Raw genomic sequence first — 16,505 nt, forward strand, 5'->3', positions numbered from 1 at the left:
ACTCATCTTTATTTACTACACAGGGTGTACTGGACTCCAGTTCAATTACATAAATGGGGGCGTAGAGATACGCCTATCTGACCAAAATGTGCTCGAGATCATGGCGATCTTGTGCACATGCTCTGGAGATGCCCTAAGCTCATCCGCTATTGGAATGAGTTTATTGGCAATATATCACAGGTATACATGTTTTAACTCCTGAGGGATCCTATTGTCTGCCTGCTTGGCGCTCGAGGAGCAATCTCTTACTCCCCATGCACATATAGAAATTATATGCCCATTATACATAGCCCGCAAACGTATTGCTCTGTATTGGATTGCTCCTAGGGTGAACAAAATTGCTTTCGTGAGAAATTAAAAAGGAGAAGCCCAGCCTGAGCTTGTTTGACTGGGCTTCTCCTATAGGTCACAGGAGTGCAATTTATTTTGCACTCCCATGACTTGTTCTCAGTAGAGAGCGGTCTAAACTCCGCTCTCCACTCATGTCACTGGAATCAGTTCAGGCACCGTGTCATCCTGACTTAGGAAGTCTGGGTCCGCCAGCTGCCTGGACTGATGGCAGTCTCAGCAAGCCACTGAGACTGCCACTTCCAGCCCCTCCACAGCTCAGAGCTCCAATGAGCGTGGAGCAGCAGGGAGGAGAGATGCTGATTGACAGGCAGCAGCTCTCCGCTCGGGGAGGTGAGAGAACCGAGCCATCAGCGGTGTTCGATGGCTCGGTTTTCAGTGAAGAGGGGGCGGGGGGGACAGATGCAGCATCGGTCTGATGCAGCATCCACCTAGGCAAGTATGAAATCTACAAAAAAAAAAAAAAAAAGTGACAATTCCAACACAAACTGTGCAGACATGGTCCGGTGTTCTACAGATTTGTGTGGTACTTCCTCAATTCATGCGAGTTGCTAATGGTCTTCCTTTGAAAAATGTTTATACACCCAATACACCAAGGTAGGCCATACAAAGTGAACATTTCTGCAGATAAGAAATGTGCGCGATTCCCCTATCAACACAATCAGTGCTGAAAGGGGAATCCCTCCTGCTGAGCAATTGTCTGCTCCCAACAGGGTGGGCGGGGGAAGCCTAGATTCTCGATAGCAGCTATAGTAGCCGCTAGCGATAATCGCAAGAGAATCCAGCAGGCTGCTGGTTGTATTCTAGTTGATCGAGCTTCAACTTGGTACAATCAGCCTACCCATTAACGGTTCGGATATCTGCCAGTTACTGCTGAACAAGCCAAGATTCTAAACCATGCATGGCCGACTTTAGTCTATGTGTAAGGCCCCATTCACACCTGAGTGTTTTTCAGCTTGAAGCCTCAAGCTACAAAACGCTGGAGGGGGGGGGGGGAAGGAAAAAAAAAAAAAAAAAAATCTATTATTCTCAATGGAGGTGGTGCACATCTCCACTCCAAGTCACCTGAAGCCGAACGCCTGAAGCTCAAACAAGTTCTGGACCCTTTTATTTCACTCGAATCGGGCATATTTGGGCGTTTTTCTTTTTACATTGGTGACCTTTTGCCCTGCACAAAATCGCCGTAAAAAAAAAACGCAGCAAAATCGCGTGATTTTCTGCCTGAAAACACTACGCTCAGGTGTGAATGGGGCCTAAAAGCTGCAGAGGGTTGCAGGAGATCAGAACACAAAAAGGATAAAAAATAAATAGGGTCAAAATAAGTATTGTATTAAATTCAGATTTGCATTTAAAAATATATAAAAAAAATAAAATAAAAAAAGGCAACTGTTTACAATACATAGTGCTTTAGCAAACACCTTTATTAGCAGATGCCTTTCAGTTAGGCTTTACATTAATTGAATACCGGCTGTTTGGCTAGGAATTTGTCTACCTATTGTAAATACTGGTAAGCTTCACTGTTTCTTCTTGTTCAGAAAGATCATAGCAATGCAGGTCACCTGCCTTCTAGGAACAACCGGTATGAAGTTACAGGCAGGTGACAAGCGAGATTTCTGTTTCTAGTTACCACCTGTTCCCTCTCTAATTGTAGGCACCCATCCTTCCGTCACAGTGAAAAGGGCATGTACTTTACTAAGCAACTGATATGTAATCTTCAGGACAGCAGTTCTCAGGGGCACAGAGCAAAGTCTGACCATTCTCATTTATAATGCTGTGTCACTGAGCAATATACAGTGGCACAAGAGATAAAAGGGGCCCTAAGAGGAGATTCAGATAAACACATAATGCCTGCAACACCTGAACAGCAAGGCTCAGGATATCTCCTACACATAAAAAAAAAAAAAAAGAAGAAGCAGCATCTAAAAAAACAAAACTTTTTTTGGTACGAAAGGGTTAGAACCTCTGGTAGTTTTTATTGTTGTGTCCCCACTGGGGAACGTGACTTTCCTTCAATTGTGCCAATTTAAAGTGGGTGTAAAGGCATTAAGATAATAAAAAAAAAAAAAAAACTGTGTGCAGCATCCTCCTTCAGCACCCCTAATGCCGCGTACACACGAGCGGACTTTTCAACATCCAAAGTCCGAAGGACTGAGTCCGTCAGACTATCCGATCGTGTGTGGGCTGCAACGGACTTTTGACTCACCAAAGTCCGAAGGACTTTAGAATATGGAACATGCTTCAAATTTTTCCGAAGGAACTCCGCCGGACCCGGTCCCCTTTCGAAAAATCCGCTCGTGTGTATGCTACTCCGACGGACTAAAACCGACGCTAGGGCAGCTATTGGCTACTGGCTATGAACTTCCTTATTCGAGTCGGGTCGTACGTCATCACGTTCGAATCCGTCTGAGTTTAGTGTGATCGTGTGTGGCCAAGTCCGTTCGGCCGAAAAGTCTGTCAGAACTCCGTCGGAATTCCAGCAGAACTCCGACGGAACTCCTTTGGAAGTCTGTCGGACATAAGTCCTCTCGTGTGTACGGGGCTAAATACTTACCTGAGCCCTTATCTAGATCCAACGATGTTGTCGGCTGCCTGGGACTGCCCTCATTGGCTGAGACAGCAGCGAGGCGACATTGACTCCCGCTGCTGTCAATCTAAGTCAGCCAAAAACACCACACAAGACTTTAGTATCGCTTTATTAAAGGAGTTGGGAACCTAACACAGGATAAGTTCACCTCTAGACTCATTTCCCCAAAAAGTCAACATGCACCAATGTGTCCCCGGTATATTAAAATGTTGTACTCCATTCCCCAACCATTGCCCACTTCTTCAGCCATTTACACAATTGTCCTCCCCAATCTGTCCTGCAGAGGGTAGAACACACTCAGCGTCCCCTTACGCAGTCCCACGCTCTCTCACACCTCATCGTGGCCACTTTAACAGTCTGCTAGCAGGCTTCAACACTTCTTGAAAGCCTGCTGAAGCAGTGGCAATCAACACTCCCACTAGGATCGGTGTTCAACATTACAAACTGGACCTGAATGGCACTCTAAAAGACGCAACAAAGCTTGTTGAAAGCTCTGCAAAAGCTTGCTGTTCACACTGCTCCTATACATGTTGAAGGCTAAAAAAAAAACCCAACCCACATGATTGGCTTTCTATAAGTATCAAGCATAGGGGTGCACAGCCTATTGCATTAGGGTATGCACCCCAAAGCTCAAAATGATATATATATTTTACACACACTTTTTATTAGATAATTTTTTCCCCTTAAAATGCATTTAGGAGCTCCATTAGGGGGCTTTGGTGACATATCGGGGTCATATAGGGGGAATCTGCACCACACAGGGTGATTAGGAGGTCCCCAGGCACACCTGGCATGCCCTGTGCACAAGCCTGTGGTTGAAGGATGCTTTGAAAAGTGCACCTAATGGTTTTCATGAGCCTAACAAGATCTATATTTTCAGGGGATTTGCTGGGTACAAACAATTACCGTACCGCTACAAGCCAGTGCCAGCATACTTCTGGCTTATGGAAGGAAAGCCAAATACAAGAACAAATAGACTCTCAAACATGGAGTCCCTTGTAGGAACCTAAACTAGATTAAATAGCATAAAGCAAGAATGCTTAACCAATGTGACACAACGATAAAGCAGACACCAGTTCACCTCAAATTTGCTGATCTGAATGAACTTTGAATTAATATCCAATGTCAAAGTCCTGTTCAAACCTTGCTTACAGTGCTCCTTTTCATAATCAGTTAAGAATAAAGCTCAACCACAGGAATTATTTTTTTAAACTTACATTTGCCTAGCGTGGTTACAGCTAATTCTTTCCATCTCACATCCGGAGAGCCACTGGGGATGCAGCAATATGCCATCCCTATACTGGACACAGGGAGCCACATGCTTGGTATAAAAATTATGATTATATATATCACACACCACGCATAACAAGTCCATGTTAGAAGTTCTGGAAAAGCAACAAGTGAGGCCAATTATTACAATAAAATCTCATATTTTGAACATCTCTTGCAGTACCATTAAACCAATTGTTGAAAAAAATGAACACAAATGGCACAACAGGAATGTCTCAACTCAGCCATTCACTGAAACTCTGACAGGATTAGTCACAGGTCAATAGTAACTCTAAAGCCGCGTACACACGGGCGGATTGTATGGCCTACTTAGTCCGTCATACAAACCGACGGACAGTCCGTCATACTTTCGAATGAACGGACTTAACCACACACGGATGCACAAACAGTCCGTCGAAAAGCTTGTGCGATGACGTGTACAGCACGTACGACGGGACTAGAAATAGGAAGTCCAATACACAGCAATGCAACCTTCCGCCGTGTAAATCCTTTCTGAGCATGCGCCATTCTTAGTTCGTCGAACTAGCCTACTCACGAGCGGATTGTCCGCTGAAACCAAAGTATGACGGACAGTATTACGGAAATTCCGAAATACTTAGTACGCCAGACTGCACGCTGAAAAAGTCCGCTGAAGCCCACACACACACGAGCGGACTGTCCGCTGAAATGTGTTTCGACGGACTAAGTAGGCCATACAATCCGCCCGTGTGTACGCGGCTTAAAGCAACTGTAGAGACCATCAACTGAAAAAAAATAAAAATAAAAAAGGCCCTGGGACAAGTACACCCTGGATGCACCACAATGCTGGCCAATACAACAAGAAAAACAGAAGACATGTGGTATACAAACATGGAAAAGGGATCTGTTGGAGTGTTTATTTGCAAATGGAAGAAATACAAAATAACCATCAATTGCCCTTGGTCTGGAGCTCCTTGCAAGATTTTGACTCAAGGGTTAAGGATGATCATGAGGAAAGTGAGGAATCAGCCCAGAACTACATGGGAAAAGCTTGTGAATGATCTCAAGGTAGTTGGGACCACAGTAACCAAACAAATCATTGGCAACACAATACGCCGCCACGGCTTGAAATCCTGCAGCGCCCGCAAGGTCCCCTTCCTCAAGAAGGTACATGTATAGACCCATCTGAAGTTTGCCAATGAACATCTAAATGATTCAGAGAAGGATTGGGAGAAAGTGCTGTGGTTAGATGAAACCAAAATTGAGCTCTTTGGCATTAACTCACCTTGAAAAAGCTGACCGACCCCAAGAACACCATCCCTACAGTCAAGCACAGAGATGAAAACATTATGCTTTGGGTCTGTTTCTCTCTAAATGTACAGTCAAACTTTGCCACAATACAGGGCCAATGAACTGTAAAATTTTGGATGAGAACCTTCTTGCTTCAGCCAGAACACTGAAGATGGGTCTTCCAGCATGACAATGACCCAAAACTTACCACCAAGGCAACAAAGCAGGGGGTCAAGAAGAAGCCAGTCTCCAGACCTAAATCCTATAGAAAAATTTATGGAGGGAGCTGAAACGTCGAGTTGCCAAGCGATAGCCTAGAAACCTTAAGGATTTAGAGAAGATCTGTAAAGAACAGTGGACCAAAATGACTCCTGAGATGTGTGCAAACCTGGTAACCAACTACAAGAAACATCTTAACATCTTTCAGGTGCTATAGTGCTAAAAATAGCACCTGCAAAGCGCCCTGGAAGAGACCCTCAATTCAATCCAATGTGAAAGCCCCAAGGGCTTTCACACTGGATCGGTGCGCTTGCAGGGTGGTCAAAAAAGTCCTGCAAGCTGCATCTTTGCAGCGCTATAGGAGCAGTGTATTACCACTCCCAAAGTGCCCCTTCCCATTGAAAACAATGGGGCAGCACTGCAAACCCGCTGGCAAACAGCCGCTTTGCGGGCGATTTTAACTCTTTTACAGACGCTAGCGGTGGGGGGGGGAGGGGGGGGGGAAGTATAAAACCGCCCCACTAGCGGCCGAATAGCACCGATAAATATAGCGCCGCTTTACCAAAGGCGCCCGTCCGCCCCAGTGTGAAAGTAGCCACATGCAAAGTGCTCATAGCATAAGCCTAAGAAAACAACTCCCCATGAGGAAGCACAGTGCCAATAAACGTTCCCTCCTTCCACAGGTATTAAGAAACTAATCTGGATAGAGGACATGATGGCTGAAAACAAACAGAAGGCAATTCTAGAGGAAAATCTGGTTCAGTCTACATGAGATCTGCGAATGCAGAGGAGGTTCTCCTATCAGAAGGACATTAACCTTAAGAGCCATAGCACCACCGGAGCAGACTAACATTAACAAACAGCCTGCCAGGAAAAGGAAATTTTTACCATGAGGAATAGGCACGAATTAGAAGCAGGTCAAATATGCAAATCTGGTAGAGACTCACCCCAAAAGACCCGCAGCTCTAGAAAGTATGGACATAGGGGAGTAAATACTTACGAAGTCTACAAATGTCTTCCAGTCTCAACTAAGTTTCACCCAGCTAGAGGTTCCTTGCACTTTGCTCATCTGCTGCCTGGATATAGTTCCATATCCAATATCACTTGGCAAAGCCAGCTGCATGGCACCAATGATCTGAGCCATTGCTGGGTATTTTTTACTTTGACCATCATTGTATGGGACATTTTTCCCACTCTCCCCCAATACATTTATTTTGGAAGAGGTTCCCCAAGACCACATTGTGGTCCACCTATTTAACACTAAACATTTATTATTTTAAAGTAAAAATTGACACATTCAGATTTAAAAAATAAAAAAAAAAAAAATTATAATAATAATAATCTCCTTTGCAGTGTAGCTGCCCAATTTAAAGAAATAGGAGGCCGAGAGCCCATGCAGCTATTTTTCAGCTGTTTACAGGTAGTCGGTCATGCAGCATTTACACGGTGATGATCAGCCCTGAATACAAGACAAAGAGGCTGCAGCACCACTACAGGTGATACAAAAGCTGTACTGAAAATTTGGTGCTGGTCCAGTCCGTGGAAGACTGTCAAAGTATGAGCAAAAGGGGTGACCGTACTCCAATCTTCAGAAGTGTAAAAGCTTTAATCATAAAAATCCACGCATAACATCACTAGGCCATGATACAACAGCACTCTAGCAGCAAGGTTGCTCCTACGGTCCTATTGTATTGTGGTGTAGTGATGTTATGTGTGGATTTTTATGATTAAAGCATTTATACGTCTGAATATTGGAGTACGGTCACCTTTTGTTCACATACTTTGACAGCCCTGAATACAGACTGCTTCCTGCCCACATATGAACGCCAAGAACCCTGTTGAGTCTCTGGTAGGTAAAGTGAATGTTCACACTTCTAAATGGGGGTCCAAATCAAATTGCAAAAATCCTAGTTAAACTGATTTTAAATGTCAGATCGAAACCCTAAACAAAAAGTGAAAAAGTCCAAGGGGGGATTATTTACGAAAGGCAAGTCCACTTTGCACTGAAATTGCAGTCGCTCTAAATCTAAGGGGTAGATCAGAAAAGAGTGGAAGCTCTGCCGATTTTATCATCCAATCATGTGCAAGCTAAAATTCTGTTCATTTTCCTTGCATGTCCCCCTCAGATCTACAGTGACTGCACTTACAAAGCATTTTTAAGTGCACTTGCCTTTAGTAGATAACCCCCAAGGAGAATACACATGTACTACAGTGTGGACGACTACATTGACAAAGTCACCTGAAACATAACCAACAACATTTACCAGTGTGACAGCAACAAACAAGAACAGTGACAGCAAATCACATAAAAACTCATGCAGATCAGTAACCATAGATTCAGCATCAAATGATAAATATTTAGCAAGATAGCTGACTAATCAATAACAATGATGCCATATTAATATACTATGGTACAGTAGATTATTCAAATATATTTTTAAAAAAGCAGAAGACTCTAGAACGTAGATGCTGAGGAGACAAAAATGCTTCCTCTTTGTTTGTAATGTTACACATGGAAGCTGTATATAGGATCTGCTTAGCCAAGCAGCCGGGAAAGTCACCTGATAGCGTGTTTTGTCTGCAATAGATTCACACATAGAAGAGCTCATGGGGAAATATAAAGCAGTGCATCTGAGCTGCTCATGTGCACACAATATAATGAAATATATCTCTTTTAAATTATTATTATCTATCTGCTACATACAAAAACACACTAGACTTTACAACCTATAGAAACCAGCGTAACAGTTAGTAAATGGAACTCCTCTTATGAAATCGGTCGGTGGGTCTCAACTACAAACAAAACATGAAGAAGCTTTACTGCTGTCTGATATATTTTATATTGTACTTTGTTTTATCCTGTAAATATTTTACATGATTGCAACACAGTATTTACAAAGTAGCATGTAGGAGAAGAACGTGCTACGAAATATACATTAGCGCGGTTCCCATACACAGTAGATTACAGTTCTTCCTTAGCTGACCTCTGAAAGTTGTTTACAACAATAAGCTTCATCTTATGAAAGGAGCTTAGGATGTAAACACCAGTTACCGGTATGGGTCGCCTGTATTTTACAATGAGGACAACTGGGAATCGGTCTGTAACTGGTCAGGTTATCACCCAAACTTATTAAAGTCACTGTAAGCAACATTCAAAACTACTGGAAATGGATAGCAGTGCTATCACTTGTAAGTATCAAAACAGAGGGAGAGACAAATAAAGGAGAGGAGCATGACACCAGATCCAAGAGACACAGAAAAGTGAAGAAAAGAAGAGGGAAAGGAGAAAAGAAGAGAGGAGAAGAGAGGAGGAGACGAAAGAAAGGAGAAGATGATGATCAGACAGACATAGAGGAGGGGGGGGGGGGTGATCGGACAGATAGAGGGGGGGGGGGGGGGTGATCGGACAGACAGACATAGAGGAGGGGGTGGGGGGGGGGGTGATCGGACAGACAGACATAGAGGAGGGGGGGGGGGGTGATCGGACAGACAGACATAGAGGAGGGGGGGGGGGTGATCGGGGGGGGGGGGGTGATCGGACAGACAGACATAGAGGAGGGGGGGGGGGTGATCGGACAGACAGACATAGAGGAGGGGGGGGGTGATCGGACAGACAGACATAGAGGAGGGGGGGGGTGATCGGACAGACAGACATAGAGGAGGGGGGGGGGGTGATCGGACAGACAGACATAGAGGAGGGGGGGGGGGGGTGATCGGACAGACAGACATAGAGGAGGGGGGGGGGGTGATCGGACAGACAGACATAGAGGAGGGGGGGGGGGTGATCGGACAGACAGACATAGAGGAGGGGGGGGTGATCGGACAGACAGACATAGAGAGGGGGGGGGTGAGATCAGACAGACACAGGACAGTCAGTAGGGCACAGTACAGAGGTCCATACCCAGGCAGGCTCCGCTGACCAGGGCGGTCGCAGTCAGGGCTCCAGCAGACGCTCCGTAGATGTTTCTGGCATTTTCCACCAGGAAAGGTGTGTGCTCTTTCAGGCAGCTGGCGACCCCGATGTGATAGATCCCCAGGAAGCCGCAGCCAGCGAAGGAGATGTTCCAGTAAGTGTCCAGAGGGAACATGTCTGACACCCCGGATCCCTCCGATCTGCAGAAAGAAGAGAGGAGAACATGACTCATCACCCCCAACATTCACCCTCCCGGCCTCTCCTCCTCCCCCCGGTCACACTCCTCTCCCTCCCAGCATGATAGATGTACCTGTGAAGGTATCCTCTGCTCTCACAGTCCCTCTCCGGTCCCCTCTCTGTCCTTAGTCCTCCTTGCCATTCCTGCTATTTTATTATGGGCGGCTACACACACTGCTTTCCGCCGTCACACCGCGTTACAGCCAATCAGCTGCCTCTATCGGTGGATATGTCGTGAACGAAAAACATCCCGGCAGCCAATGGAAGGCCATGCAGGAGCTACACCCTCATATGGGGGCGGGGCGGAGGGTGGTCAGCACAGGACTTCCTATAATGTGTCCCCGGAGAGCGCAGGGAGCTGTCATTGCTGTGTGACTTGTGTCCCACATCCCATGGCTTCACATCGTGTATTCACACTTCACAGGAAACATCCCAGCAGGCTGACAGCTGTCCTCTATGACGTGTGAAGGAACAAGCCCGCCTCAGTCTCACCATTACTTAGAACTCCAAAATGTACTGCAAATATTCTAACTAAAAACAAAACTTGATTTTTCAGTGGGGCTAGAGTAAAGGTGGGTTAGAACCTCTGACAGTTTTTTTTTTGCCATCTGTGTCCCATCGTAGAGATTTCCCTTCACTTCCTGTCCCATAGCCAAAACAGGAAGTCAGGAATCCCCCCAAAATAAGGGAATTCCTGAATGTTACCAGAACTGGCGTCTCCATTATAAGATTTCCCCTCGCTTCCTGTTCCAGTGACCACCAGGGATGAGTTTAGGTGTGTTTATATACTAGTCCAAACCCACCTGAGCTATCCGGCCAGGAAACAGCTACTCACCACCAATCATGATCAGTCATGGCATTCCCGACCCAGAGTCTCATACCTCGACTGATTATGATTGGCAGCGAGCATCAACAGATTCCTGGCTGGATAGCCCAGGCAGGTGCAGACTAGTATCATCCGAACACCTAAGCTCATCCCTGGTGACAACTCCGAATGTGGGATTTACTCTCGGTGATGACAGTAAACAGGACAAATAGAGAGGATATATCTCCCTAACGGGGACACATACAAGAAGTTGTAATCCCTCTCCACTCTATAAATCAAAACAAAAAAATAATATGTATATTTTATGTTGTGTGATATTTGTTTACCAAATCTATATAATATAATAATAAATAATGTAGTAATATTAATACTATACAACAGGGGTGCCCAACGCTGGCCAACGGGCCACATGCGGCCCGCCATGTCTTGCTCTGAGATGCCGGGTCGGAAAGCCCAGATCGCAGGTTCCCGACCCACCATCTCCGAGCATTAGTGCGAAGAACGGGAGCTGCCGCTAGAGGAAACAGAGCCGACAGGCGGAGAGATACCAAATGTACTCCGTCTGTGACAGGAAGCATCGGCTCTGCTCTCTACTGCAGCTGCATGCTTCTGTCACAATTATGCTCGGGGATGGCGGGCTGGGACACAGGAACCCGTGATCTGGGACAGCAGACACCAGTATCAGTACCAACCAACAGTACCAGCCAGCAGTACCAACCAACCAGTAGTACCAGTACCAGCCAATAGTACCAATCAGCAGTTCCAGCAGTACCAGTACTCACCAGCAGTACCAGTACCTACCATCCGTATCAGTCCTCAGTACCAGCCAGCAGTATAAACCAGCAGTACCAGTACCAGCCAGTATACCCGCTAGCAGTACCAGTACTAGCCACCATTATCAGTACCCGCCAGCAGTACCAGTCATCAGTGCCAGTACCCACCAACCGCAGGGTGCCCCTCTTCTCCAAAGCATCCACCCCCCCATGTTGCGCTTGCTTGTCCCCACCCCCTTTCCTGAACGGCCGGGCTGCGTGCTCGGATAAGAGTCTGGTATGGATTTTGGGGGGGACCCCACGATTTTTTTTTGGCGTAGGGGGTTCCCCTTAAAATCCATACCGGACCTAAGGGCCTGGTGTACAGTACCCTGTAGCTGAGAACCAGCGCGATACTCTCACGGGCAGGTGCTGCAGCTGCCCTTGTGTCATATTTGGTCCATCGGACCAGCATACAGACAAACGGGCTTGCCGATAGGAACTTGGTCCGGCGGACCAAGATTTAAAACATGTTCTATTTCTAGGTCCGTCTGACTTTTGGGAATAAAAAGTCAGACGGAGCCCACACACGATCGAATTGTCAGATGGATTCTGGTCCGCCGGACCAAGTCTGCTGAAAAGTCCGATCCCGTGTACGCGGCATTAGCCTTATCCTTCCATTTCTCTCTTCTATCATCTATTCTCTCTCACTTTCCTTTCCTTGCATTCCTCTCTTTTTTTCGCTTTCTTCCTCCCCCACCACCTTCCCCTCCTTGTGATATTGTACCTTCTTTCCTGTTTACTATAGTGGGTGGCGCGCACCTCGCTCCAGCTTTTCGGAGTCCCCCAGCATCTTCCTGCCTGCTCTGCGCATGCGCAGACATCAGGAGCCAGCTCGGTGATCGGGCAGGCCGCATAGGTCTTAGTGGCGCCAGCCGCGCATTCACTGTCTGACCTGGGGTCATGGTGGCCCTCTTGAATAAGGGCAAATTTTCTTCTTTTTTTTTTGCCCTTGTTAGTTAAAATATATATTTTTTTAGAAGGTTGTATCTTCCACAGATGCCCCTCCCCTCTCTCCATTGAGTATTACTGGGGGGCTTTCAGCATGGCAGCCTGTTGTCATCTGAGGAGGTTGCCTATGCGGGAAGCTCCTGGAGGGGACCCTGTTTTTTGCCAACGGTAAATGTAATTTCTTTCTCTTTACTCAGGAATTTAATTTCCTTGCTCCAGTTGAAATACCAGTCGCTAACTCCTTTATCTTTCTCTAGCTGCTTTTTCTGTCTGTTGCCTAAAATAAACCGTACACCACCCGAACAAGACCCTCACCAACATGTCATCACAGTCACTTGCCACAGCCACCAGATGCAGATTGCCACATGTCACCAGATACAGATTGCCACAGTCACTTGCCACATGCCACCAGATTCAGATTGCCACAGACACATGCCACCAGATGCAGATTGCCACAGACACATGCCACCAGATGCGGATTGCCACAGACACATGCCACCAGATGCGGATTGCCACAGACACATGCCACCAGATGCAGATTGCCACAGACACATGCCACCAGATGCAGATTGCCACAGTCACTTGCCACATGCCACCAGATTCAGATTGCTACAGACACATGCCACTAGATGCAGCATCTTAAATGCAAATTGTCACTAAGCATAGAAGCAGTGCAGTAGAGTGGAGTGGTGGGTTCCGCATGAGAGAGAACAGAGGTGATGCGGGTCGGGCTGTGAGAGATGATGTAATCTCTCTGCTCCCCCACTTCACCTCCAACAGTATACTGGCTGGGCTGTGTGGGCGGAACAGCGGTGATGTGGGCGGAACAGCGGTGATGTGGGCGGGCGGTGGGAGATGATGTCATCTCTCTGCTCGCCTGCTTCACCCCCAGCAGTGTAGCGGCAGGGCTGTGTGGGCGGAAGTGCGGTGATCGCTCTGCTCACCGCCGCCGCATCTCAGTGCACACTTCGCGGCCCAGCTGCAAACGGGCTACGGCCCGGTAGCGGGCCGCGGCCCGGGGGTTGGAGACCCCTGCTTTAGATAGATGAATAGACCCCAACTTAAAGGAGCTTACCAAATGGTGGGTAAACACCTGGAAGTCAGCAATTGCCTTATCTGTATCCAAAGCCCTGTAGGCATGGACTAAAAATATGGAAACAGTGATACATCAAAATGTTTCTAGGGAAAATATAGTCAAGGCTTTGGATGAACTATGGCTCTCAGCAAACTTCACTGGTGAGACGGTGATGCATACAATTCGTTACTTTGCAAGATCAATGTCACTACTTGTGATAGCCATATGGGTATTGTGGTCAGAACTACGGGCAGCTAACACTATGTCAAAACAAAATTAATATAAATACCCTTTTTTTTATGGTAAATCACTCTTTGCAGAAAGGTTACAGAAAGCCATTTCCTGCGTCACAGGAGGAAAGTCAGACTTGATTCCCAGAACTGCAGAATTAGATGTACCCGAGGATTCAGGGATGCTTTCTTGCACGCATCCATACTACAACTGTATCTGTATCTGAGATTTTCAGTCGACCAGCCCATCTGCAATTCCAGAGTCTCCCCTTCAGATCCTACACTTCCCTCAGAGCCCTCACGAGGGCTCGGATCACTATCCAAGCTACTTTATGAGAACTGGATCTCAATTCTTATCACTAACCAGACGATATCCTCCTTTTATCAAAAAATTAAGCCCAGCTAGTGGAAAACAGGTGGATGCTGTGGCCTACACTATCAAGATAAGGTTGGATGGTAAATCATCAAACGAGCCAACTTTTCTCCAGTTTAGGTTATTCAACACCGCAAAAGGGACGGTGTCCCTGCCATCTCAGAAAGTGTGGGCGATCATTCAATTGTTACAGAAGTATCTGAGATTTTCGGTCGACCAGGTCTATCTACAATTCCAGAGTCTCCCCTTTGGACCCTGCACTTCTCTCAGAGCCCTCAGGAGGGCCCGGATCACTGTCCAAGATTCTTTATGAGAACTGGGTCTCACTTCTTATCACTAACAAGATGATATCCTCTAATCGAGAGATACAGCCCAGCTAGTGGAATACAGGTGGATTCTGTGGCCTACACCAGTGGTCATCAACCCTGTCCTCAGGGCCCACTAACAGGCCAGGTTTTATGTATTACCTTGGGGAGATGCAGACTAGAATACTGCAATCACTGAGCAGCAAATTATATCACCTGTGATGTATTTAGGTTATCTTGCAAACCTGGCCTGTTAGTGGGCCCTGAGGACAGGGTTGATGATCACTGGCCTACACTATCAAGATACAATTGGATGTTAAATCATAAAACGAGTCATCTTTTCTCCAGTTTAGGTGCCTTATTCAACACCGCAAAAAGGATGGTGTCCCTGCCATCTCAGAAAGCATGGGCGATCATTCAGAAAAAAAGGAGAGTGAGGACATGGTCCTACATAACAGCCTTGAGCTAACTCAACTTAATAGGGATTTTTGTCTTTTTGTATCCAAATGGACACATGGATACCTCAGGCACCTTTTTAGCTAGAATTCCTGAATCCATGGAGCAAACCATCTTTCCCAGTCCATATATCAAACAAGTTTGATGCACAAGGGTCTGCACTAGTGGACAAAGAGGGAGATGCCTGTAGAGCCACGTCCATTAAGGCATGTCTTCTGAACCACAGACACCAATGAAATAGGCTAGGAGGCATGTTGCAACCAGATGTTGGTTCAAGAGAGATGGGTGTTCAATGCGGCAGACATCATCGCAAATATCCTGGAAATCCAGATGGCTTATCTTGCATCGATAGCATTTGCTCTCTCAGATGAAGGACAAATCAGTTCTGATTTATATAGACAATAGAGTTGCAATATCATACATATATCACCAAGGCGGGACCAACAACAGTTCCTTACTAAGGGAAGTGGAACCCATCTTCCTTTGGGCAGAGGGGGATCTGAAGGACTAGGGTAGTCTATCTTCCAGCCCACTTAACCACTTTCAGACTGGACCATTTTGCTGGCTTAAGACCAGACCACTTTTTGCGATTTGGCACTGTGTCGCTTTAACTGACAATTGCGTGGTCGTGCGACGTGGCTCCCAAAATAAATTGACGTCCTTTTTTTCCCACAAATAGAGCTTTCTTTTGGTGGTAGTTGATCACCTCTGCGGTTTTTATTTTTTGCGCTATAAACAAAAATAGAGCGTCAATTTTGAAAAAACTCATTATTTTTTACTTTTTGTTATAATAAATATCCCCAAAATATATATAAAAAACATTTTTTTCTCTCAGTTTAGGCCGATACGTATTCTTCTACATATTTTTGGTAAAAAAAATCGCAATAAGCGATTATTGATTAGTTTGCACAAAAGTTATAGCGTTTACAAAATAGGGGATAGTTTTATGGCATTTTTATTAATAATTTTTTTTTACTAGTAATGGCGGCGATCAGCGATTTTTATTATAATTGCGACATTATGGTGGACACATCGGACATTTTTGGGACCATTGTCATTTATACAGCAATCAGTGCTATACAAATGCAGTGATTCCTGTGTAAATGACACTGGCAGTAAAGGGGTTAACCAGGGGTTGGCAGTGTAGGGGTTAAGTGTTCCTAGGGGCGTGTTACTAACTGTGGGGGGGCTGGGCTTTGTGATAGTGAACACTGATCTCTGCTCCAATCACATGGAGCAGAGATCAGCGTCACTTGTTTCTAGGCAGAACTCACGGGGGTCCCGACCGGCATGCGATGGCAGGGCGGCATATAAAAATGGACGTACCTGTACGCCATTATGCCTGCCCGTGCCATTCTGCTGACGGCGTGCGCCGGTCGGGAACTGGTTAAACACAGGCACCGATCTCCTATCCCAAGGATTCCTGGATCCCAACAAATGGTCCCTACAACCAAAGTTATTCAGTTGGATTGTGGGCCAGTGGACCTTTCCTGATCCTTTTGGTACAGATAGCATTATCAAGCTGCAGAGGTTTATTTCACATCTACCTCACCCTTGGGCAGAAGCAATAGATATTCTGACAAGTCCTTGGGCATGCAATCTAATTTAGGCCTCGTCTAGCCTCCTACCTCAAATTCT

General features: G+C 46.1%; 1 protein-coding gene across 1 annotated transcript in view; it reads right to left on the reverse strand.

Moving 5' to 3' along the window:
- Positions 1–10,065, reverse strand: part of PNPLA2 (patatin like domain 2, triacylglycerol lipase) — a 74,424-nt gene extending 64,359 nt beyond the window's left edge. Inside the window, exons 1-2 of the mRNA XM_077459890.1 lie at positions 9,913–10,065; positions 9,591–9,802 (exon numbers count right to left, since the gene is read on the reverse strand). Of these exons, the coding sequence (XP_077316016.1) occupies positions 9,591–9,777 (187 nt within the window). The 5' untranslated portion in view covers positions 9,778–9,802; positions 9,913–10,065. The remainder of the gene's footprint in view (positions 1–9,590; positions 9,803–9,912) is intronic.
- Between the last annotated feature and the right edge of the window lie 6,440 nt (positions 10,066–16,505).

The sequence above is a fragment of the Lithobates pipiens genome, unplaced genomic scaffold (genome assembly GCF_037356315.1).
Source record: "Lithobates pipiens isolate NorthernLeopardFrog02 unplaced genomic scaffold, aLitPip1_a1.2 Scaffold_10, whole genome shotgun sequence".
Classification (NCBI taxonomy): Eukaryota; Metazoa; Chordata; class Amphibia; order Anura; family Ranidae; genus Lithobates; species Lithobates pipiens.